The following is a 26403-nucleotide window of genomic DNA, read 5'->3' as shown; positions in this document are numbered from 1 at the left end:
ACTCCTAGGCTCAGGCAAGCCTTCCACCTCAGACTCCCGAGTAGCTGGGACTACAGGCGTGAGTCATTGCTCCTGGCTAATTTCTTAATTTTTAATAGAGACAGGGTCTTACTCTGTTTCTCAGGCTAGTCTTGAATTCCTGGACACAAGTGATCCTTCTGCCTTGGCCTCCTAAAGTGTTGGGATTACATGTGTGAGCTAGGTCCTCAAACTCTGACAAGACTACTTTGGTAGCTGTGTGACCTTAGGTAACTTACTTGGTCTTTTTAGGCCTCAGCCTCCTCCATCTGCAAAAGTTGGGATAACAATCTCTACTTCAGATTATTGTGAGGATTAAATGAGGTAAAGTATGCAAAACACTTGGTTAAGTGACTACCACTTAGTAAATGCTCCAAAATATAGGTATCTACTAGTGACAGGTCAACTACATCCCTGCCCTTTTCCAAGACAGAAGACTAATAAAGAAGAGGTCTCTTCATCTCTACAACAGTGCTTGGCATACAGTGGTGAGTAAATATTTGATAAATAAATAGACAGATAGATAAATACAGATCCTCAAACCCTGAGTTTAGTGGCAGGGAGACTCTAATCTCGTGTATGTAAGCCAGGATGGAAGGGAATACTTTTTCCCATCCTTATTATTACTATTTTTTTTTTTTGAGACAGAGTCTCACACTGTTGCCCAGGCTGGAGTGCAGTGGCACGATTTCGGCTCACTGCAACCTCCGCCTCCCAGGTTCAAGCGATTCTCCTGCCTCAGCCTCCCAAGTAGCTGGGATTACAGGCATCTGCCACCACGCCCAGCTAATTTTTTATTTTATTTTATTTTTAGTAGAGACGGGGTTTCATCATGTTGGCCAGGCTGGTCTCGAACACCTGACCTTGTGATCCACCCACCTCGGCCCCCCAAAATGCTGGGATTACACGTATGAGCCGCCACCGTGCCCAGCCTATTGTAACTATTTTCTGAGATAGGGTCTTGCTCTGTCGCCCAGGCTGGAGTGCAGTGGTGCGATCTTGGCTCACTGCAACCTCTGCCTCCCGGGTTCAAGTGATTCTCATGTCTCAGCCTCCTGAGTAGCTGGGATTAGAGGTGCGTGCCACTATGCCTGGCTAATTTTTGTATTTTTAGTAGCTGTGGGATTTCACCATGTTGGCCAGGCTGGTCTTGAACTCTTGGCCTCAAGTGATCCACCTGCCTTGGGCTCCCAAAGTGCTGGGATTACAGACGTGAGTCATCACACCAGGTTATAGTTCCTATAACTTTTCCCCTACTTAGGACATTTGAGTTGTTTCCAATTTTTCACCATTGTAAATAACACTGAGATGAACATGCTGGTACATATATCTTCGTCCCTTTCCTGACTGTCTTCTTTGGCTACATTCCCAGCAAAAGGAAAGGGTATCATTTTCCGGAAAATTTACATCCTCTCTAGCAGTGTATTAAAATGTCAATGTATGTTTAAAATATCAAATACTGTAAGAATGTATTGAAGCCACCTGGGAGAAATTCCTCCCATGTGATGTATCATCTCAGATTCTGAGGAACTGGGTGGAGTAAATAGTAAACTGAGCTGTTGGGCACTAACAGTTACAACGGCTCCGTTGTCTCTGCTCTGCAAAGACAGGAGATGGGTGTTCTTCAGACAGGAAACAGGAACTCAGTGGGTGGACCTAAAAGGGAGTGTGGGCTTCGAAACAGGAAAAAAAGAAGTCTGCTTCTGATAGTGAAAGAGATGCATTGCTGTGCTGTCCTGATCATCCTACTAAGTCAAACCTTTATTCTATATCTGTCCTTGCATTCTATTTGCAGTTGTTTTAATTTTGCTAAGTGTTGTGTTAGTTTCATGTGACTGCTTTTATTTTTTCCATTTCAGGGAATGACATCCATCTAGTTGTTCAAGTCAGAAACCATGCAGTTATTTGATACTTCCTCTTTCTCACTCCCTATATCCAATCTCTCAACCAAGTTCTGACAATCTTCTCTCTAAAATATTTCTACACTTGGTCATAGCTAAAAGGCCAAGAAGCGATTCTAAAATATTTCTCTAATTGGTTTGCTCATCTCATCTTGACTTCCAATGTTCTAGTTCAAACCACCACAGTCTCTTGACTAGTCTACTGCAATACCGTCCTATCTCATTTTCATGTTTCCATTTTTGCTTCTGCGAGTTCATTTCCAAATTTCTGCCCAAGTAATATTTTAAAAACTTAAATAGATAATGTTATTTCTCATGATTTGTTTCCCTAAGTCCAAATCCTTAATTTGGCCTACAAAGCTTTGCATGATTTGACCCCTGCTCACCTCTCCAACCCTACCTTTTGTCACTCTCTCCCTTCCTCCCTGTTTCAGTCACAATGGCTTTTCTGTTCTTGATTTTTCTCTCAGCTCTTTCCAGCCTTAGGGTCTTTGCACATGCCTTTCTTTACACCTGGAATGCCCTTCCTGCCACCCTTCACCTGGTTAATTCTCACTTATCTTGTAGGTCTTAGTTTAAATGTCACTTCTATAGACAGGCTTTCTTATAGCAGCTTCTTCTTTTACTTTATAAACTTCTCATAATTAAGAATATATACATTTCTGTTTCTTCCATTGGAGAGTGGGTTTCTTAAGGTCATAGGTAATGTCTTTTAGGTCACTACAGAATATATATCTAGGGCTTGACACAATGTCTGGCATAGACTAAGTGCTCTTCATTTAAATGAACCATAACGTCTATCAGTGTTAGGAAGGAAGTAGGTTTTAAAATACAGGTACGTATGGAAAACTCCCTGTTGCCATTTAAATGTTAAGCTTACCAATCGGGGATTTTCAAGTTTAGTGTTGTATAACTGAATTCGGGAATTATTCTCTATAGCATGAAGCCAACAAAAGGCAAGTCATATTTACTCCAAATTTCAGAGTATTTCCAGTTTTTTCTGTCTTTTTGAGGGTTGAGGCAGATTTAGGATTGGGCAGAGTTAGTTAGCTGCTTTTCTGTGGTTGGTACTTTAAAAACGATTCTTCTTTTTCACCTGGGGACATGGGTACTCACCAGCAGGCTGTGACACAAAGCATGGAAATGTTGCTGATTTGTCTCCAGCTCATCCCAGTCCAGCTGCCAACAGCTTGTAGGTCTGAGGATGAACGGGAGTCCATATGTCAATGACTCGCAGAGCCCGCTAGATTTTAAAGCCCTAGGAGGAGATAATTACAGTGAAAGACTCCTTAGTGATATCTAGAACCTCCACCTAGATCCACTTCAATTCAGCTTAACTCTAAGACAGTACTGTGAAAGCTTTTAAATTAATGTCTGTGAACTATGCATCTTTGTATGGCCAGCATCTAGCATAGTATCTAGCACACAGAAGATTGTCAAAGTTCAGGAACCTGTGCATGGGCACAGTGGTAGGAACTGGGAAGAGTTGAAGCAGACTCTGCCATTACTGCTAATTCATTGTGTTTTTTTGTTTTGTTTTGTTTTTCTTTCAAGATAAGGGCTTGCTCTGTTACCTAGGCTGGAGTGCAGTGGTCCAATTACAACTCACTGCAGCCTTGAACTCTTGGGCTCAAGCGATCCTCCTGCCTCAGCTTCCCAGAGTGGCTGGGATTACAGGCATGAGCCACTGTGCCTGGTCTGCTAATTCTATCCTACAATTGGTTCTTCTGGAAGAAGGAATTCTAGTACTTAGAGAAATGGGAGGGGGCAGGGGTAGATCCTATGTACCACTTACTCCTTGAAGGTTGGATCTCTGTCTTGATGCCTAAACAAAGTAGCTATTCAATAAACATTTACCAAATGGATAAACACCTTTTTAATGAGTCAAAAGAAAAACAATCCTCATGCAGACCTCAGAGTGTTCTACTGCAGCGCTTCTCCCACCATCTGCACATCTGGCCTCCACATGCTGAGTAGCCTGTCTTTGCTTCCTCATGCCATAGCTGTAACTGCTACTTCGGAACTGACTCTTGTCTGCCTGACACTTAAGAGATACCATCTATCTCTGGACTTCCTAGCCACAGAACCACTAAGAATAGCATTTGCATGGATTGGGGAGGTTCCCTTGGACCATACTTGATCACTTGGAGCTTGTAATGAGAGGCCGATGACTGGGAAGCCATCTGGTAGAGTGTGATGAAGTCTCCTTTAGGGTCATCCATTCTCAAGGAGCTGTCAGCTGTGCCAGCGAGTAGGGATGGGCTGAGCAGTCGCTCTTGGAGATCACATTTCAGACACACTACAATAAAAGGAGATCACATTTCAGACACACTACAATTGGAGGAAGGATTGTGGGTAATAAGTTACCTTAGGCTATGCCATTAAGAGACAACATCTGCTACCCATTCCATCTCTACCAGGCAAGCAAGGGATAGGAGGAGGCAGGAGAGTGGAAAGAGGAAAGCCTGACTGGTTTGGAAAGGGAGAACAGGTCTGGAAGCTATAGTATCTCTATCGCTCTACATAAAAGTTAACTTATCTTCAAGAGTCTGACATGATTTTTACTTGTTTTACTTCTGGGCTGGCTGAGCAGTTGTCTCATAGTGAGACATCTGGCTTGTGATCCAGTCTGAGGAACATGTATCCTCTGTGGAGGAGGTAGCTAATGCCAAAATACGCAGAGGCCCTCTGGCAATCACAGAAGGAAATCTTGCTTCTGCTGCTTCCTTGTGGCTAAGCTTTGGCAACAGTGCAGGTCAGATGAAGGAAGAGCAGGAAAGCAGAAGTCAGGCAGTCAGATGACTGCTACTGTTTTTCTGTGGGCTCGTTTAGGGACATTCAGAGTGGGGGGAAAGGAATAAGTTCCTGAAATAGCTTATTTTTTAATTCCCCAAAGAAACATGAATTTAGGACCTTCTGGGCCTTGGAGCATCACAGTGGCATCAGACAACAGTTCTGAGGAGTGCTTAGGCTAGGTAGGAGTTACTCATCTAGGTATTTTACTGTTCTGCATTAAGCTTCTGCTCCAGTAGGTAACTGCATATGCCATAGTGTATGATGATCTGTTACACAAGCTTGAATCCTTGATATTACAAAGTTCTTCAATAAAACGTATACCTGGCTTGAATACTGATAACAAACTTGTGAATATACGAATGTTGAGTACTTCTGAGAAGGCTGGTAGTTGATGTTAGTGACTTGTGAAATGACTGTACTAACTGCAATATGAGGAAAAAACAACATAGAAAAAAATAGAGTGGCAGAACAGATGTTAGATCCAGCTGGCCCTCCTGGGCCCTGTGAATAAGACCTAGACATTAGGTCTTATCACATTAGACATTGTGAATAAGACATTCATTCTGGGTGAGACGGCCCTCAGCCTGACATGTCCCAGAGCACAGGAAGTCAGTAGGAGGGACTTTGCCTAGGACTCCAGCTCCCTCTTATTTCTTCTGTGCCTGACTTCTCCATTTCTGGTCCTGAGGCTTTAGGACTGGACAGCTGTGTTCATCTGGCAGAGGTTTTCAATTCTGGTTGCAGTAAGAATCATCTAGGGCAGCAATCCTCAATCATTTTGGCATTAGCGACTGGTTTCATAAAAGACGATTTTTCCATGGGGTGGTGGGGGATGGTACTGTTCCACCTCAGATCATCAGGCATTAGTTAGATTCTCATAAGGAGTGCACAACCTAGATCCCTTGCATGTGTAGTTCACAATAGGGTTTGGGCTTCTATGACAATCTAATGACATAGCCGATCTGACAGGAGGCGGAACTCAGATGGTAATGCTTGCTCACCTGCTGCTCACCTCCTGCTGATCCAGTTCCTAACAGGCCACAGGGTTTGGGGACCCCTGATCTAGGAAACTTGAAAAAGATACTGATGTCTGGGCCCTACCCCAGACCAACTGAATCAGGGTCTCTGGGGGTGAAGCCCAGACACTGGTATTTTATTATACTTTAAGTTTTGGGGTACATGTGCACAACGTGCAGGTTTGTTACATATGTATACATGTGCCATGTTGGTTTGCTGCACCCATTAACTCGTCATTTACATGAGGTATTTCTCCTAATGCTATCCCTCCCCCAAACCCCCACCCCATGACAGGCCCCGGTGTGTGATGTTCCCCACCCTGAGACACTGGTATTTTTTATAAGTTCCCCATGTGATTCTTATTGCAGCCTGGGTTAAGAAATACCCAAACTGTGGTCTCAGCAGAGTGTCCCAAAGCTGGGAAAGCTGTTTTAGCTGGGCTTGAATCTAGAACCAGGTGTGCTTCTCCCACCCAGAGCCCAGATGCAGATGTGGCAGACACCATACCTAAGAACAAGAAAAGAAACTCATGTGTAACTCACTGTGTGCTCTGTCAGAGGAAGGCCTTTCTAAGGGAAGCACCTAGAGACGGGGTGAAGGGCCCTAGGCAAAGAAGCAGCTGGCATCAGACAGAGAACCTTGTAAGAAGGAGTCAGAGTGAACATCTGAGATGCATACCCCAAAGAGTCTAGAGGAGGAAAGCTTGGGTTTTTTGTTTTGTTTTCTTTCATTTTTTTGTAGTGAGCCATAGTCCAGAAATCTACATGTGTGGCAATACATCAATTTTTAAAATAATAATGACAGCATAATCTTTATTGTGGTTGTTTAAAATCTCAGGTGGGTCACATCCACCCTAGAAGAGGCCTAATTTCCCCAGACCTCATTCCAGCTGTGCCTGAACATCTGGATTCCAGTGAAGACCTCCCCAGCAGAAAAGCTGACTGCAGTCTGGATCTAAGTTCCACTGTGCATCCCGAAGACCTACAGATTTCTGAAAAAATGACTATAGATGGAGTTAAATATTCTGGCTCTGATCCTGGTGCTGAAAGCTTTGGAAAGACAGAGGGGAAGCCAGAGGAATTCTGATTAGCACCATGGGCAAATGCCATGTGATAGTGGGATAGTGGAAGAAAGGCTGGTTACAGGAGTTCCTGGCCTCTGAGGGCACCAGCCCTCCTAATGAAAGAAGTGAATCTCTAGCCCCTTTGTTCAGAATTGCTTAGCATGAGGCAGTTTAACATAGTAGATAAAGGCCCAGGTTCTGGAGGAAGATAGACTTGGGTTTATTGACATTGTCTGGGCTGAGAGTGTCAAGTGCACAAAATAAAGATTTCTGATCTTAAGGGTTAAGAGTGGGCCCTGTTGCCTGGCTTCAAATCCTAGCTCTGCTACTAATTTTCTGTGCAGCCCTGGGAAAGTGTGCTTAATTTCTCTAAGTCTCAGTTTTCTCATATGGAAAATGGGGCTAATATTGTATTTAATTGATTCTAAGACACATTTTTTTTCATCTCTGTATGTGTCTTACAATTGCCATTGGCCAGGCAGGCACTCTAAGTCCTTACTTACTACTCTAACCTAAAAGAGCTCTCTCGATACAGGTAAAATACTACTTCTAAGTGACAAGAAAGAGCTGTGTAATGTTTAACGGGCAATGTCTTCTTTCTTTTTTTTTAAAAAAATCTTTATTATTAAAAAAAATTTTTTAGAGATAGGGTCTCACTCTGTTGCCCAGGCTGAAGTGCAGTGGCTCCATCACAGCTCACTGCAACCTTGAACTCCTGGGTGCAAGTGATCCTCTTGCCTCGGCCTCCTGAGTAGCTGAGACTACAGGTGCATACCACTGTGCCTGGCTAATTTTTTATTTTTATTTTTTGTAGAGACAGGTCTATGTTACACAGGCTGTCATTAATTCCTGGCTTCAACGGATCCTCCCACCTTTGCCTCCCAGAATGCTGGCATTACAGGAGTAAGCCACTGCACCTAGCCTGTTTTCTTTCTTACTGGTACATAAAATAGTGGTGTACCTTACAATTGATAGCATCTTAGATTCAATGACATATAGTAACAGTATCTGCCTCATAGTGTTATGTGAAGATAAAATGGGATAATGCAAGAAATGAAGTTAATTTAGTGCTTGGCACAGAGGCAGGGCTTAATAATGTTAGCTATACACTAGCTTCTATATAAAGTTGCTAGCTGCCTTAAGTAGGGAAAACAGATAAGTGAAGTCCAGAGGATAGGACAGGGAGAAATTGGTACTATCAGCCTTGGACAAAAGAGGTGGAAAGGAGGTTCTGGGAAGAATATTTTACACAAAGAAAAGACAGATTAAAATCAAGTTAAGTTGGCAAAGACATTCTGGGCACTAGGTTGAAATGGGGGAGAGAGGAAGAGACTTGACGGCCATCCCTAGACAGAAAGGGTCTTGGGAAGCCTTAATCCTGTGTAGTAACACCTCCAAAAAGCCCTCCCCTGTCCTAAAGAAACAATGGTCATAAAGAGTTCTATTACAGCTGAAGAAAAGGAACATATATAAAAACTCAAATATACTGCCAATGGCCAAGAAAGAGCTCTCAAAGGAGGCGGTAACCCCAGTGAGTCGTGTCAAAACTTACGAGAAGGGCTTTGGTAAACGTCATGTTCAATCCATTCTTCAACCCTCAATGATCTCTGTAGCCACTACCACTACCAGTATTCTGTTCAATGAGAAAGATGGGTACAAATTCCCACCCCTAAAGAAGATATACTTTGGTCATTTCTCTTTGGAGCTGGTCTTTGAGGACTCAGCTTTCCCAACCTCAGTGTGGCTGATTAGACTGATAGATGGGCCCATCTATCTGCAGGCCCAGCCACCCCAGGTCCCGCCTGAGCCAGCCTTCCGAGGAGATGGGAGAATGGAAATGGCCTTATTCCTGTCATCTAGTGGGACCTGGAATGAAGTATAATTGCCAGACAGAACAGTATCCATTATCCAGGATATTTTTGGCATGACCAGAACACTGGATTGATCTCTCGGTTTCAGTAATTGCCTGAACTGCTTTGTGAACATGGTCTTGGGCACAGGTTGTCCTCCCTGGGGCGTATCTCTGTAGGTTCTTTAGTTTTCCCCCATTTGCTGCCTCCCTAGCAAGAAGATCTTTATTTAACCTTGGTTCTCTTCCTCTCGCCACAGGCTGTATTGATATTGTTGAGGTAGCAGCATGCTCCAAACTATAATGTCAATTATATTTACCACATTAAAAATGAGAATATTGAGAAATGTGATCCATTGTGTTCTTATGTAGTCTAGCCAATTCTCTGTCATTGAGGTGTCTCAGACTTTGCCCCTAAATTAACTGGCCCTTGCTGGTTGGGCTTAATTAGGTTCAGCTTTCTAACTATGATTGCTTCTTAGAACTTCTCTTCTTATTCCTCACGCTTATATTGGACAGCCTCATCCAACCCTCTTCCAGTCCCTAAACCTCAACGATGCTATATTCCACTGACTCACCAATCTAGAGTCCTGATCCCAGATAAGAATAATCATAGCCTAAATATCTTTTGGGGGTTATGTACTTGGATTATCTCTGGGTCTGGAAATGCTGCTGAAACACTGTGAAGAAAGAAGAAGATGGATTTGTTCTTGGTCTGTTCCACTGTTATGAAGCCAGGCTTTGAAGAAAATCTCCATGCTGACGATATCATTGTCTATAGTCTGAAGGTCAATGTCAGTTCCCAGAATAGAACTCTCTGCAAAAGAAAGGGAAATAAAGTGTTCACTTAGATTGTAAATTTTGAGTAATATAAAATTTTGAACACAACCATCTTTTCTTTTTTGAGACGGGGGTCTCATTATGTCACCCAGGCTAAAGTACAGTGGCTATTCACATGCACAATCATTGCTCACTGCAGCCTCCAAATGCCTGGGCTCTAGCAATCTTCCTGCCTCAGCCTCCTGAGTAGCTGGGACTACAAGCACTCACCACCATGACTGACTAATTTTTTAAAGAACTTTTTTTTTAGAGATGAGGTCTCGCTATGTTGGTCAGGCTGGTCTCTAACTCTTGGCCTCAAAGCAATCTTCTTGTCTCAGCCTCACAGGTAGCTGGGATTAGCTGGGATTATAGGCACTTGTCACTGGCCCAGCTTCCACACCTATTTTTTGATCCATTGACTGTATCTCTAGACATCTAGCCTAGAGACATTCTTGAGTAGTACACAAAGACATATGCAAAGATATTTGGTATAGCATGGCTGTAATAATAAAAACCCCAAACGGGAAGCAGTTCAAATCCCCTCAATAGGGAAATATTTAAATTATGACACACTCAAACTATGGAGTATTACATGTTTGTTAACAAAGCTAAATGTACTGACATGAAAAACTAGGAGATAGTAAGTAAATAAAGGAAGCTGTAGAACAGATATAACATGATCCCATTTATATAAAAATAAAACTATCTACATATATATATGTAAATGCATTTTACAAAGCTCTGGAAGGCTATCATCAAACTGTTAACAGTGGACAGGAAGTGGAAATAGGGCAGGGTTCTGAGATACTTTCCCTTTTTACTCTTCATACTTCTATACTGTTTGAATTTAATTGGAGTTGTGCATTTCTTGTGTTAAAAAAAATTCTAGGTTGGGCATGGTGGCTCACACCTGTAATCCCAGCACTTTGGGAGGCTGAGGTGGGTGGATCACTTGAGCTGAGGAGTTCGAGACCAGCCTGGCCAACATGGTGAAATCCTGTCTCTACTAAAAATACAAAAATTAGCCAGGTGTGGTGGCGGGCACCTGTAATCCCAGCTACGTGGAATGCTGAGGCACGAGAATTGCTTGAATCTGGGAGACAGAGGCTACAGTGAACCAAGATCAGGCCACTGCATTCCAGCCTGGGCAACTCCATCTCAAAAGAAAAATAAATAAATAAAATAAATAAAAAATAAAACATGGGAGAAAGAAATCCACTGTAAAAACAAACAAACAACCCCAAAACATTCTAGAATATAAAAACAACCAAAAATTATACAGCAATGCAAATTAAATACTTAGTTTAACAAAGGGGACTTCAGCTTCATGTTATTTTACAGTGAAAATGTGTTCTATTACTACTTGTTATAAAAAATTAATTTAAAAAAACTAAAAGGAAAAAAGATGAATTTTTGGGTATCCCCTTATAGTAGAGAACCAAGCCTGGAGCATCAGTCATTGGCATACTGTATCTCACAAGTGTGGTTAACAGCAAAAAGGATGGGGAGGGTCTGGTAGAGTGTGATTTAATTCCAAATGTGAATGAATGGAGCTGGGTAGGTGGGGTAATGAGGCTTTGCTGGTGTACTTTCAGCTTCGGGCAACACTAGCTAAGGAATTGGGGCCTGGGTCTGCAGGTAAAGGTCATCAGTGAAAGCCAAATATGAGGTGGTGGAAGAAGCACAGAGCAAATAAGGGAAGAACTAGAAAGAAGCTGAGGGGGAACTCTACTTTCCTTGCTTCATCAGGAGGGATCTCTGAAATACTTTTACAAAGGGCCTAAGAAAAGCCAGTTGCTCCAATGAATTAGCTTCTGTGTATGACTCATAGACCCCAGGGAGAAGGCTGGATTATTTCTAGAATGACATTCCTGAGGACAAGTTTGCAGAGGTGGCAGACTTTCCACAGGGAACAAAGGGGCTTCAGTCCAACATACTTGTTCCAACACAGGGGAACTGTGGTGAAAAATGACTTCATGTCATATTTAACAACTTATCCTGCAGCTGAAAAGGGGCATCAAATGCATTTCTCTATGGCCAGAATGATAAAAACTCTGCCATCTTCCATGAATAGTTATGAGGATTCATTGTTAACTAGTTAGTTATTTCATTCATTCCATCAGATATATCTGACACTCTGTGCCCTTATGGAGTTTATAAAGCAACATGAATCTTGACCATTTTTCCCCAAACTCTCATCTGCCTCATTATGTTTTAGGGTACTACTGTGATATATATAAAGTCATTGCCAAAAAAACATTCCTTGCAAGTAAAGAGAAATATCTTTTTAAAAAATAATGTGCATTTTATTTTGTCACAGGCAAAACAAGGAGTAATTTAATTTTTCTAAGCCTGAAGCCTGTACTTTGATTTGAGTAACAAGTATGAAAATGACTCAGCAGCTTCTCTTCAGTGAGGCAAAACAGTTCTTAAAGCATAAAGTGGCGGCTACTAAAGCAATGCAACCAAGGCCAGGCATGGTGGCTCATGCCTGTAGTCCCAGCTACTTAGAAGTCTGAGGCAGGAGGATAGCTTGAGCCCAAAAGTTCAAGACCCACCTGGGCAACATAGTGAGACACTGTCTCAGTTGCAAAAAAAAAGAAAAAGAAAAAGAAAAAGAAATAGAATTGAGCAAAGGAGCTAAGAAAAGTAGAGAAGATAAACTTGCTGAGTTGAAATAACAGAATTTTCGGGAAAAGAAGTAAGTGTTTCTTTTCTTCTCCCCAGGGAAAGGGTGGATGATGAGACACTCCTACCACAGGCAATGTGAGGGAGCAATGCAAAGCCATGTCCCATCAAGAATCTGGAAGTAAGGAAAATAAAGGTTTCCTCAGAGATTTAAACTATAAAATCAACCAGAATGGTGAGGCCAATGAAAAAGTTACCCTAAGAAGGCAGAATGGCTTATTGTCGAAGGCAAAATTTGGCTGTAGCCTTATTGATGTTATTGCCATATATATATATATTTTTATTATTATTATTATTATTATTATTATTTTTTGAGATGGGGTCTCACTCTGTCACCCATGTTGGAGTGCAGTGGTGTGATCTCAGCTCTCTGCAACCTCCACCTCCTGGGCTCAAGTGACTCTCCTGCCTCGGCCTCCCAAGTAGCTGGGAGTACAGTTGTGAGCCACCACACCTGGCTAATTTTTGTATTTTTTGTAGAGATGGGGTTTTACCATGTTGCTCAGGGTGGTCTCAAACTCCTGAGCTCAAGTAACCCATCTGCCTTGACCTCCCAAAATGCTAGGATTGCAGGTGTGAGCCACCTTGCCCAGCCTATATTGGCATATCTAAAGAATGAATGTGTCTATTGGAAGGGGAGAGGGTTGGCCAGAAATGCAGCACAGAGAAGGGGAACAGCGACGCGTGCTGGCAGTGCCCATCTTAAGTGCAGCTCAGAGAAGGCATGTGGACTCAGTGATGTGTCCCAATTGCAGAGATGTGTTTGTCAAGTCTCTGCTCTTTTTTGTGATTATGGTTATGGTTCTCCCTCTAAAACATTCTGGCTTATCCTTTAGTCTTGAGCTTAGGAAGGTGCGTGTTTTGCTGGCAAAATTAACTTTCTGATCCTGCAAAGCTAAAGAACCAGGCTTGAAGCACAGCCTCTCTATGAAGGAAAATGTCATGTGGTTAGGTCCTCCTGGCAGCCAGCCAGGCAGTAGTCTTCCCTGTTGTCACCCATCGATGTTCTGACATTCTTTTCTAACTTCTTAACCTACATGTTCTTGGAATAGCCATGAAGCAGAACTGCTTTCTTGAAAAAGTCCTCATATAATCTCCACAGAGGTGCTGTGTGTCAGGTTTGAGCTTTCAGTTTTGCAGTTTCAGAAGGGAGTGAGCACCTCTTGGGGGCAGACTTACATTATCCAAACTAGAGACTTATGTGTAAACCAGAACGTTTTAGAGGCTAAACTTCTTTTCCATTTTCTTTGTCATTCTAGGAATTCATTTTCTTGTCCCTGATTATGGCAGTAGCTTCTTAACTGTCCTAGCAAACTCCATTTCTTCCCCTCCATTACTTATTATTACTACTACCAGTTACTTTTTCTGAAACATGGTTTCATCAGATCCCTCCTTTGCTCAAGAGCACACACTGCCTTCTTGTTGTCACTCACTCATCCTGTATCACTTGGTACTACTCATTATTCTACAAGTACCCTACCCTTCCCTTCCTCTGTGATGGCTCAGACTATTTCCTCCTCATCACTACCTGTTGAGATATTGCCATCCTTGAAGACCGAGTTCAAATGTCACCTCCTTCATGAAGTCTGCCATTATTGTATTCCTTCCATTATTATAGTCCCATAGCTTTTGGTTTACATTTGTAATATAGTTCACATTACATTTTACCTTAGTACTATTGTTATTTGGGAATACGTTTGATCTCTCCCATTTAAATGTAAATTAAAAGTAGGAATTGTTTCTTTTCACTTTTATCCTCCCTATCAGGGCTTTGTATAGAGCTGAAGCTTAGCAAATGCCTGAGTTGAACAGTGACTCCCTCCTCCTCAGCTCTCATTACTTTTTCCTGTAACTCTTGAGCTTCATCTAAGTTAGTCTCCTTGCCACATGACTTCCTTCCTTCCTTAGTGCTTTCATTAATGTTAGCCCATGGCCTGCACCTCTTCCAGAATTCAACTCAGGACTGGCTTTGTCCAAGAAGTTATGCTTAACTATATCCTCCCTTATCTAGCTTTAATTGCCATCCCTGGGTATCTGTGGGCTTCATTTGGGCAGTATTAATCGCACTGCTGATTTATTTTTTTTAAAGGATTTTCTTCTCTTTTCCTGAGTTTATGAAAGGCTTAATGGAAAGACCAGGGTTTGACTTGAGGCTTAAAAGTTGTTAGCAGCCGGGCACGGTGGCTCACGCCTGTAATCCCAGCACTTTGGGAGGCTGAGGCGGGCAGATCACCTAAGGTCGGGAGTTTGAGACCAGCCTGACCAACATGGAGAAACCCGGTCTCCACTAAAAATACAAAAAATTAGCCAGGTGTGGTGGTGCATGCCTGTAATCCCAGCTACTTGGGAGGCTGAGGCAGGAGAATTGCTTGAACCTGGGAGGTGGAGGTTGCGGTGAACTGAGATCGCGCCATTGCACGCTAGCCTGGGCAACAAGAGCGAAACTCCATTTCAAAAAAAAAAAAAAAAATTTGTTAGCTATGTGATTTTGGGCGAAGTGGACTAGTACAACGTATTTCTTAGTAAAGCACTACAAAGCGAGATGATTATCTATAAATGGCATCCAGTAGGTCCAACAAATATAATTTTCTTCCTTTTCTCTCATCCACAAAATGAACTCTTATAGGATAATAATATGTTTTCCTTTTTTTTTTTCTTTTTTCTTTTGAGACAGAGTCTCGCTCTGTCCCCCAGGCTGGAGTGCAACGGTGCAGTCTTGGCTCACTGCAAGCTCCGCCTCCCGGGTTCACGCCATTCTCCTGCCTCAGCCTCCCGAGTAGCTGGGACTACAGGCACCTGCTGCCATGCTTTGCTAATTTTTTGTATTTTTAGTAGAGATGGGGCTTCACCGTGTTAGCCAGGATGGTCTCGATCTCCTGACCTCGTGATCCACCTGCCTTGGCCTCCCAGAGTGCTGGGATTACAGGTGTGAGCTACCACGCCTGGCCATATGTTTTCCTTTTTTAAAGCTTTTTTTCCCTTGGTCACTGCTTTCTACCCCCGACTACCATACACTGAACACCAACAACTAGTACGTATTGTGTTCTTCACAAATACGACTAAATGTGCTAAATCTGGGGATCAGGGAGGAGACTTCTCAGATGTTGAAAAACAGCTCCCTCACTGGCTGGGGAGCAGTGTACCCATGCACTAGATGAACGGGTCACACCAATGGCATGAAATGGAAAGGTTACAGGAGTGAAACGGTGGCCCTTAGTGTTTGGATAGTTAAAGCAGTGAGGAAGGCCTGGTTCACTGCAGCCCAAGCTGCAGCCAGCATTCACATTATTTTTGAACTTACCCTGCCCTCCTGCGGCCACAATGGGAAAAAACTAAGAAAGCCAAATGACTGAAGATTAGGTAATACCTGAAGTAGACCCTCTCAGAAAAAACCTTAAAATAGGGTTATAAAATTAAAGTGTGTTTAAAATAGGAGACTTTAACATACATATGTGCATATACAATGTCTGTATTTCTCTCTTCACATAAAATGTAGAGGCCCAGGAAAGTAGAGGCCCAGGAAAAGGTGCTCTTGCCCAGTCCTCCACATCTTCCCCCGTCTCACAGGGCCCTAACCTCTAGGCCTGACCTGTTCCTTTCCGAATGACATTCATGAGGCCTGTACTTGGGTGTCATGGATGGGCTTCAGACATTCTGAGAACCCCTTGAAATTATATACAATTCATCTGTACATGCATAGATGTATTTTGGTGGGGTGGGGGAAGGGGGAAAGCCCCTAGCTTTTATCAGATTCTCAAAAGAGCTCTATGACCCCAAAAACGTCAAGAACCACTACAGAGACTATAGAGTCACAGTATCTTAGCCTGCCTGGGTTGGTTTACAATTAGCTGTCTACTCTCTGAATACAGGATTGCTATAGGATGTTAACAACCAGGGTAAGTAATCACAGCAGATAAAGCTTAGTCAGGAACAGCAGTGCAGCATCATCCAACCATTGTCTTTAAATCAACACAACATGAGAATAATCTAACAGCTTACAACGATGAGGCAGTCAAGCTTGTCTTTCTAAGCTCATTTGCCTCATTTGTGGAAGTGATGCTTGGACCCTAGGAAAAAGGAGAAGCCCCTTGAAAAGAGTTGGCAGGGGTGGTGGTAGTGGTTATCAACATGTGAACTCAGTGCGGAGAGGTGACTGCAGGAATGGACCTAGTGGTGACTATCTTCCTGGAGCCCCAATCTGTAAGAGGGCCAAAACATCACCATAACTGCAATGAGATAGAGAAAATTTATATCCCAGAACTCCTCTCAGCGAGAGAACTGTTGTCATTCATTCATTCGCTTAGTCATTCATTTATTTAGTCATTCAAGCACTTATTAGTTTACTGTCTTTTATGAGCTAGGCACTTATTGGTGGCATCAAGAAAAGAGAAAAATTGCCTACTTTCATGGCTTACATTCTAGTGAGAGAACAGATAATAAGCAAGCAAATAAAATAGAATACAATTTCAGATGATAGATACTATGAAGAAAAATAAAGGGGTGTGTGTGTGTGTGCACGGGCGCGCGTGCATGCATGTGAAGTTTTAGCTTGGCTGGCCAGGGAAGTATTCTTTAAGAAGCTGACAGTTGGGCAGAAATTTGAATGAAGTGAAGTGAGTCATAAAAACATTTGTGCGAAGATTGTTTCTTATAGAGAGACGAGCAAGTTCAAAGGTCTTGAGATGGGAATGAGCTTTTTGTGTTGGGGGATTAGCCAGACTAAAGCAGAATAAGGAAGGAAGTGAGGACTAGCTAATAAGCTGCTGGGGTGAAGGACAAGACCCCCAAAGTGGCACACTCACGTATCAACAGGGGTCACTACACTTGCTTTGAAGAAGGGTGGGTTCCATTATTGCAATTTGGTATTGCTCAGGAACTGTGCAAGAGTGGGGCAGAGTAAAGCAAGTTCCTTTTTCTTTCTCTTTTTCTTTGTAGCTCTTAGCTTCTAAACATCTACTGAATTAGCATTTTAAAAATATTTGTTTGAAGGTGTGCCCAAGCTATCAGCTTGTGTAAGGTGCCACATGTCCCAGCCCAGCTTTACCGCTTATGCTTTCCTGTTGTGTGGTGCTGGCAGGCAGTGGGGAAGGAGGGAAGAGGAATCTGGGAGTTCCATGAGCAGAGCTCAAGCAGAGATCCTTCAGCCTGTAGTGGACATGCCTCTTTCCCAGCTCTGGTCAGCTACCCAGGGAATTCTATTGTTAGCAGTTGTCCATTCACCTGCCCTCATCAAGCTAATATAGTCTAAGGCAGGCTGAAAAAAATAACTGACTGTTAACTAAAGAACTAATGGTTCACAATGGATGATTTATATTATGGGTGTCCAATCTTTTGGCTTCCCTGGGCCACATTGGAAGAATTGTCTTGGGCCACACATAAAATGCATCAACACTGATGATAGCTGATGAGCTTAAAAACAAATCTTATAATGTTTTAAGAAAGTTTACGAATTTTTGTTGGGTTGCATTCAAAGCCGTCCTGGGCTGCATGCGGCCTGCGGGAAGCAGGTTGGACAAACTTGATTTACATAATTTCTGACTAGGGAATAGTGGGTTCTATTTGGGCTGCTATCACAAAATACCATAAACCAGTGGCTTATAAGCAACAGAAATATATTTCTCACCGTTTTGGAGGCTGGGAAGTCCAAGATCAAGGTGCTGGCAGATTCAATGTCTGGGGAGGACCTGTTTTTGGTTGATAAATGGCCCCTTCTCACTGTATCCTCATATGGTGGAGGGGGCAAACAAGCTCCTTAGGGAACATTTTATAAAAGCACTAATCCCATTCAGGAGGATTCTGCCCTCCCTCATGACCTAATCCACCATTCAAAGGCCCCACCTCCTAATACTATCTATTTGGTGATTAGATTTCAAAGATGAATTTTAGCGGGGGCGGGGGCGGGATACAACATTCAGACCATAGCAGACTCCCTTAGCTCTAAGATAGGTCCCAAATACTACAATTTCAAATGTAGTATTTCAGCCTTTAGTAAACAGATGAATTGGGTAAGAAAAAGTTTAGAGAGCAACTATTTTGGCTGGGAGAGTAGCCTTTTTAGAATCTCTTTTTCTTAGGCTTGTGTGTTTCTAAGAGGGCAGAAGTGGGGACTGCCCTATGAGAGAAGCTGCACTGCACCCCTCACCTCTGGAGCCACGGAAGTGTTCCCGGTTTGCCAATCCCACTTTGAACTGAGTGACTTGCTCTGCCCTAGACAGTCCAGAGAGAAGTTATTGCAGGTACGGGAGAGAAGGGCCCTGGTTAAGGCAGGGTATACCTGCCTCTGGCACCAGTTGTAGCACCTTATCTACCTCTGTACCCACAGCACTAGCGCAGTGTTTACATACAACAGGGGCTCAGTAAACGTTATATTGAACAGAAGAAACTAGCCAGCCTGGTGCTTACTTTCTCTGTGACCTTAGGCCAGTCACTTCATCTCTTTAAGCTCAATTTCTCCATCTGTAAAGTGGGAATGATAGTGATACCTAGGCTAAGGGTTTACTTGAATATGAAATAATGACACTTGACTCCTGAAAGCAATTTGTGGACTTTAAAGCACCATGCAACTATAAGGGATGATAGAATATAAAGCCGCCTCCCAGCTGTCTATGTAGTAGATATGAACATTTTATTCACTAAAAGCCAGTGCCATTTCTTTTGCTGAAAATTTTCTCTTCAATAAAGATCTAAGTTGCAAGAAAATATATTTTATCTATGGGTCTCAATGGCTTCATTTTCATTTTATTGGAAAAATGCAGCTTATATGCAAAAGAGATTGATCACTATTGATTGAAATATTCCAAAGTCTGAAGTATTTTTTGACGTGAGAAACATTAGACTTAGAAGGTATTTTAAAAGTCTTCTTTTTCTACAGAGACTAATACATATATTCTATAAACCAAAAAGCATTTAATGTAAATTGCAATGCAAAATTGAAAAGCTGGGAAGAAATATTGTCATAGGCACTGTGGTGGGGGAGGGAGCAGGGGAATGGGTTATTTAAGAGAAGTTTGAATTAAGAAGAAAGCAGAGTTAGGAAGGCATTAAATCTTTTGACATGACCCAAGAACCACACCAAGCAGTTTTGACTCCTTACACCTAAGGGAACTGAAAGAAAGAGCTGCCTTGAGGTGAAAATAAATGTAAGTGGAGCCATGAAAGAAAAGACTTACTTGGGGGAGCTAAATAGAGTAAGGAAAAGCTAAAGAAGACACTCAAATCAAAGAAAGTCCTAAGACATACTCTTTTATTTTTTTGAGACAGAGTCTCACTCTGTCCTCTAGGATGGAGTGCAGTGGTGTGATCTCAACTCACTGCAACCTACATCTCCCAGGTTCAAGTGATTGTCCTGCCTCAGCCTTCTGAGTAGCTGGGATTACAGGCGCCCACCACCACGCCTGGCTAACTTTTTATTTTATTTTATTTTATTTTATTTTATTTTATTTTTTTTTCAGTAGGGAAGGGGTTTCACTATGTTGGCCAGGCTGGTCTCGAACTACTGACCTAAGTGATCTGCCCACCTCGGCCTCCCAAAGTGCTGGGATTACAGGCATAAGTCACTGCACCCAGACCTAAGACATATTCTTAAAAAAATCCTAGATAGACTGTATAACAGCTTTGCAACCGACTCTGTGTATATACATGCATTTTTGTAGATCTGGGGGTGTGTCTTCAGGGTATTAGATTCCTAGAAGTGGGGCTGGTGACTTCTAGGGATAGAAGTAAAACACATAGGTAATTTTGAGTTTAAAAATAAACACATGCCACTTCTATTGGTGTCATACTTTTTAACTTTTGCCAATCTAATAATAGGTAGGAAATAATATTTTGGTATAGTCTTAATTATTTCTCTAATTATGGGTGAGGTTGAACATATTTTCACATGTTTAAGGACCATTTAAAAATCTTTTTTTGAATTATGTGTTTATGACTTTTTTCCATTTTTCTCTAGTGTTTTTGGTCTTTTTCTTACGCCTCAGTTTTAAAGTGTTCTTTATATATCAGAGATATTACTCTTTTTTTTCTCCCATGGCATAAATTGCAAATACTTTCTCCTGGTTTTTCAGTTGTCTTTTGACATTGTTTATGGTACTTTTTGCCATGCCAAAGATTTTTATTTTCATATAGTTAAATAAATAAATCTTTCTTTATTGTACCTGGATTTTGAGTCATAGTTAGATGACCTTTATCTATGCTGAGATTATAAAGAAATTCACCAATGTTTTCTTTTAATACTTTTAATATTATTATTTACATTTGGATCCCTGGTCCATTTGGAATCTTTTCCAGATGGCTAACCAGTTGTCCCAGCATTACTTTTTGAGCAAGTTCATCTTTGCCTTAGTGATTTGAGATGTCTCCTTTATCCTATGCTAAATTAATATCTATATTCGTGCCTATTTCTGGACCTTGAATATGTATATAGCTGTGTCCCAATCAATTCTTGCACTGTACTAACTAATGCTCTAGTGCTGGGTATATGATGGGGCTGATTTCAGATAGAGAAGTGGCCAGATTGTCCCCAGATTGGGTAGTGGCAACACAAGTCATTTGCCAAGTAAAGCAGTGCTGTCAAACGTGTTAGGGGATGGGGAATGAGGAGAGAAAAGGTGAGATTTAATCAGAAGAACTTCTTTTAAGCAAAAATCTCCTAAAGAGAGAGAGTGAGAGATATGATGGAGAACGTGAGCTTATTGAGCTGAAGAGAAGGCAGAAAAGGAGGTAAAAAGAAAGAACCAAATTGAAAAAGAGTAAATAAGGGAATTCCAGTCTGGTTAGGTTCCAGTACCCAATAAACTGATTTTCTTGTAAAAAAACAGCTATAAACTCTGAACAATATTTTATTTATTTATTTATTTGTTTTTTGAGACAGAGTCTCATTCTGTCACTCAGGCTGGAGTACAGTGGTGCAATCTTGGCTCTGTGCAACTTCTACCTTCCAGACTCAAGTGATTTTCATGCCTCAGCCTCCTGAGTAGCTGGGACTACAGGTATGCACCACTGCATCTGGCTAAGCTTTGTATTTTTAGTAGAGACAAGGTTTCACCATGTTTGCCAGGCTGGTCTTGAACTCCTGGCCTCAAGTGATCTGCCTGCCTCAGCCTTCCAAAGAGCTGGGATTACAGGTGTGAGCCACCATGCCTGGCCTGAACAATATTTAAATATCAACTACCTGAAGGCTCTGCAGAATGAACAAAAGTAGACAGACTTTGGAGAGGAGTTGAAACTTGGAGTAACCAAGTAAACCAGCAAGGAATGAGTTCCCCATTTTTTGCACTTTCTAAGAGTGGCTGCAGTCACAATAGTGTGAAGGCAGCTAAAAATTGGAAAGAAAAGCCTTTGTCTTTCACTAGCATTGCCAGGGTAAGGAGTCTGGGGCAACGAGGACCTCCAGAGAGTGAGGAAGAAATCCATGAAAGGAGAGAGCCAGAGCCGGAGCGCCCTAAATTATGTGTTTAAACTCAGTCTAGGTAAATAGCTGATTGGACCTTGCACTATACACATATGGGGTGAACTGAAAGCAGCTTATAGTTTAGGCTTAAAGATTGAGACTAAGATCTGAGTCCCTGCTCACTGCAGGCACAACAGGTTGCAGTTTGAGTTTAACAAAGTTAATTTTTTGAAAAATAAACACTTTTCAGAGCAATATAATAGAATCCAGAGTCTTTATAACACAATGTTCACAAAATACAACCCAAATGTTTTGGTATACTGAGACAGAAAACTATGACTCAGTCTCAAAGGAAAATATAAGTCAACAGATGCAAACCCCAAGATGACAGAGATGTTGGATTTATCAGGCAAGGATTTTAAAGTGGCATAATTAGAATTTGCTCAATGAGGAATAGAAAATATGTTCATAAAAAATGAAAAGATAGGACAATACCAACCAACCAAGCAAAAAGTCACAGAGTCTTGGGCTGTGCAGAACAATTTAAAAAGATTTAACATTTGGGTAATTGAAGTCCTAGAAAGATAGAGAGAAAGAATGCGGCCGAAAAAATATTTTTAAAAAATGGCAGAAAATTTCCCAAGTTGGGTTAAGATGTAAATTTACAGGCTGGGCATGGTGACTCATGCCTGTAATCCTGGCATTTTCAGAGGCCAAGATGGGAGGATTGCCTGAGCCCAGGAGTTTGAGACCAGCCTGGGCAACATGGTGAAACCTCATCTCCACAAAAAAAATTACAAAAATTAGCTGGGTGTGGTAGCACGAGCCTGTGGTCCCAGCTACTTGGGAGACTAAAGTGGGAGGATCATCTGAGCCCAGGAGGTAGAGAGGCTGCGGTGAATTGTGATCACGCTACAGCACTCCAGCCTGAGTGACACAGTGAGACCCTATCTCAAAATAAAAAAGATAATCAATTTTCAGATTCACGAGGTTCAGGGAATCCCAAACAGGATGAATTAGAAGAAATTCACACCTAAACACATCATTGTCAAGCTGCTGAATAATAAACATAAGAGAAATTTCTTGAAATTGCTAGAAAAAATGATCCTTTACATACAGGGAAAAATGAGTTAGAGACTGTAACTTTTGATCAGAAACCATGAAAGGCCAGAAGACAGTGGAACAACATCAAGCAATCCTCCCACCTTAGCCTTCCAAGTAGCTGGGACTACAGGTGTGCACCACCACACCTGGCTAATTTTTTGATTTTTTTGTAGATGAAGTCTCACTATGCTGCCCAGGCTGGTCTCAAACTCCTGAGCTCAAGCAATCCTCCCCACTTGGCCTCCCACAGTGCTGGGATTACAGGTATAAGCCACCATGGCTGGCCCTCTTAAGTTTTTTAAAATACATGTTTGCTTAAAGGCAAAAACAATTTTTTTTTGAGACAGGGTCTCACTCTGTCACCCAGGCTGGAGTGCAGTGGCATGATCATGGCTCACTGCAGCCTTGACCTTCCAGGTTCAAGTAATCCTCCTGTCTCAGCCTCCTGAGTAGCTGGGATTATAGGTGCACACTACCATGCCAGGCTAATTTTTGTATTTTTTGTAGAGATGGGGTTTCATCGTGTTGCCCAGGCTGGTCTTGAACTCCTGAGCTCAAGTGATCTGCCTGTCTTGGCCTCTCAAGGTGCTGGGATTGTAGGCTAAAAGCAAAGATTTCAACACTTTTCTTGTGGAGTTTATGTAGATGTAATACACATGACAATTATGACATGAAAGATAGTGTATGTGAATGGGAGCAGTAAATGGACTTAATAGCAAGTTTTCTATATTTTACATGAAATGGTACTATATATATTAATTCTGAGTAGGCTGTAAAAGAGTTTTTAAAATACATTTTAATTCCCACAAGGTCTTTGCATTTTATGTGAATATTGTAATCCTGAAGTTTCTATATTTTATATTGAATGGTATTATATTGACTCTAAGTGGACTGTAAAAAGTTAGGTATATATACTGTAATCCATAGAGAAACCAGAAAAAATGCAAAGATGAATGGCTAAATGACAATAGATAAATTAACATGAAATTGAAAAATATTTAAATAATCCAAAAGAAAGCAGGAAAGCAAGGAAGAAAGATGAAAAACAGGACAAACAGAAAATAAAATGGTAGACCTGAGTCCAACTATATGAATATGTATGGTAAATGTTAACGGACTCTACATTCTAAATAAAAGCCAGAGATGATCAGAATAGACATAAAGCAAGACCCAGCTATATGCTGTCTACAAGAGAGAGACTTTAAGTATAAAGACATAAATGAGTTGAAAGTAAATGGATGGGAAAGGATGAACCATAAAAACAGTAAGATGGCGGGGCGCGGTGGCTCACGCCTGTTATCCCAGCACTTTGGGAGGCTGAGGCGGGTGGATCATGAGATCAGGAGGTAGAGACCATCCTGGCTAACATGGTGAAACCCTGTCTCTACTAAAAATACAAAAAATTTGCCGGGCATGGTGGCGGGCACCTGTAGTCCCAGCTACTCAGGAGGCTGAGGTAGGAGAATGGTGTGAACCTGGGAGGTGGAGCCTGCAGTGAGCCGAGATCACGCCACTGCACTCAAGCCTGGGCAAAAGAGCGAGACTCCATCTCAAAACAACAACAACAACAACAACAACAACAAAAAACAGTAAGACCCAAGATAAATGAAAACATATATCCACACAAAGATTTGTGTACAGACATTCATAGCAGCTTTCTTCACAATAGTCAAAAACTGGAAACAATAGAAATATCCATTAATACATAAATGTTTAAACAAAATATGACACATTCATGCAATATACCACTACTCAGCAATAAAAAGAAAACTCACTACTGATATAAACAACATAGATGAATCCCAAAATCTGAATTAAAAAATATAAACACAAAAGGTATGTGTACTTTAGGATTCCACCTACACAAAATACAGACTAACCTACAGACAAAAAGCAGATAAGTGGTCTTACCTGGGGCTGGAGGGATGGATGGAGTGTAAAGGGGAAAGAAAAATCTTTTTTGAGGATGAGGGAAATGTTCTGTATATTGATCGTGATGATGATTTGTGGGCATATACATCGGTCAAAATTCACTGAATTGTATACTTCAAATGGATGCAACTTATGGTATGTAAATTATTCCCCAATAAAGGAAGGAAAGGAAAAATTTTTTAAATTTCAATTTTTAAATACTTTGAGATTTTCTACTGAACTCAAAAAATTATTTAACTCAAGTTTAAAGAGAAAAATCTGCCATTTTTCTGAGACCATGGCTTCTGTTAATGAAATAAACAAATGTCTCTCTGTGTTAAAAATCTTTAGGTAATAAACACAACAGTGGTTCTAATTTAGTCTTAATGTCAGAGGGAAATGACTTTAATGCAGTTATCAAAGGCAGACACAATGAACAACTGTGTTTTCTGGTCTATTTTCTAAGACACCGAAAGGGAGAAAATCAGTATCTGTTCTGACAATTGCACTCAAGCATAGAAGAGGCTCCCCACCCCGCCCCCAGCCCTTTTTTCTGGCATTCTTTAGGAAGCAATGAATCTTTATCTTCTATGTTTGGGTTGTTAACATTTGGTGTTTCCTGAGAACACATATGGAGAAAATACCTTCCCAAAAGAGCTTGACATTGATCCCTGGCAAAGTCTAGGAGGAAACATTAAACAGATGGTTTGTGAGCACTTAGAAAGGGAACCTGATATCCTTGTGTATGACTGAGAGATGTAGACTAGTTGACAGCATCATTAGGTTGATTTGTAACTGGCTGAATGACTTACATACCCAGTGAGTGCAGACTGCTGTCAACCTGCACAGATGCCCTGTGGATGCCAAAGTTATTGATCTCAGTGGCTATTTTAGTTTTGGCATATTTCTTACTTAGTCATTCTTCACAAAACTATTGTAAAACTTTTATTGTATGCCAATAAATACATGCAATAAAAATGTAAGCTATGAAGCATAACAACAAAAGTGAACACTCACAAATCCTTTATTTAACTTCAGATGTAGAACATCATCAATACTCCTGAGATATCTGCATGCTTTTCCCTAATCTTCTCCAGAAATCTTGCCACGTTGACTTTTATTTTTATAATTTCTTTCTTTTTAAAAGTAGTTTTGTGGCTGGATGCGCTGGCTCACACCTGTAATCCCAGCACTTTGGGAGGCCAAGGTGGACAGATCACTTGAGGTCAGGAGTTCAAGACCAGCCTGGCCAACATGGTGAAACCCTGTCTCTACTCAAAATACAAAAATTAGCCAGGTGTGGTGGTGTGCACCTGTAATCCCAGCTACTCAGGAGGCTGAGGCAGGAGAATGGCTTGAGCCTGGGAGGCGGAGGTTGTGGTGAGCCGAGACTGCGCCACCGCACTCCAGCCTGGGTGACAGATCGAGACTCCATGTCAATAAATAAATAAATAAATAAAAGTAGTTTTGTTACTTTAAATAACACTTTACAATTTTAGTTTTGAGCTTTATAAATAAGTATCATATAGTATACACCTCTATCTGCTTTTTTCTCAATATTGAAAAGATTCATTCACATTGTTATTTATAGCTGTGGACCATTCGTTTTCAAAAATGTATGATATTCCACCAAACATTCCTTGTAATATTTATTCTGCATATCAACTTTTTTTTTTTTTTTTTTTTTTTTTTTTTTTTGAGACAGAGTCTTGCTCTGTCATCCAGGCTGGAGTGCAGTGGTGTGATCTTCATTTACTGCGGCCTTGACCGCCCGGGCTCAAGTCTCCTGTCTCAGCCTCCTGAGTAGCTGGGACTGCAGATGCATGCCACCATGCCTGGCTAATTT

General features: G+C 41.5%; 1 protein-coding gene across 1 annotated transcript in view; it reads right to left on the bottom strand.

Annotated features, from left to right (window-relative positions):
• Positions 1 to 26403, bottom strand: part of M1AP (meiosis 1 associated protein) — a 90305-nt gene that overhangs the window by 14059 nt on the left and 49843 nt on the right. Inside the window, exons 5-7 of the mRNA XM_003810323.5 lie at positions 9288 to 9461; positions 4056 to 4218; positions 3036 to 3177 (exon numbers count right to left, since the gene is read on the bottom strand). Coding sequence (XP_003810371.4) covers positions 3036 to 3177; positions 4056 to 4218; positions 9288 to 9461 — 479 coding nt within the window. The remainder of the gene's footprint in view (positions 1 to 3035; positions 3178 to 4055; positions 4219 to 9287; positions 9462 to 26403) is intronic.

This window comes from Pan paniscus, chromosome 12 (assembly GCF_029289425.2).
Source record: "Pan paniscus chromosome 12, NHGRI_mPanPan1-v2.0_pri, whole genome shotgun sequence".
NCBI lineage: Eukaryota > Metazoa > Chordata > Mammalia > Primates > Hominidae > Pan > Pan paniscus.
This window is presented reverse-complemented; position numbering and strand designations above follow the sequence as displayed.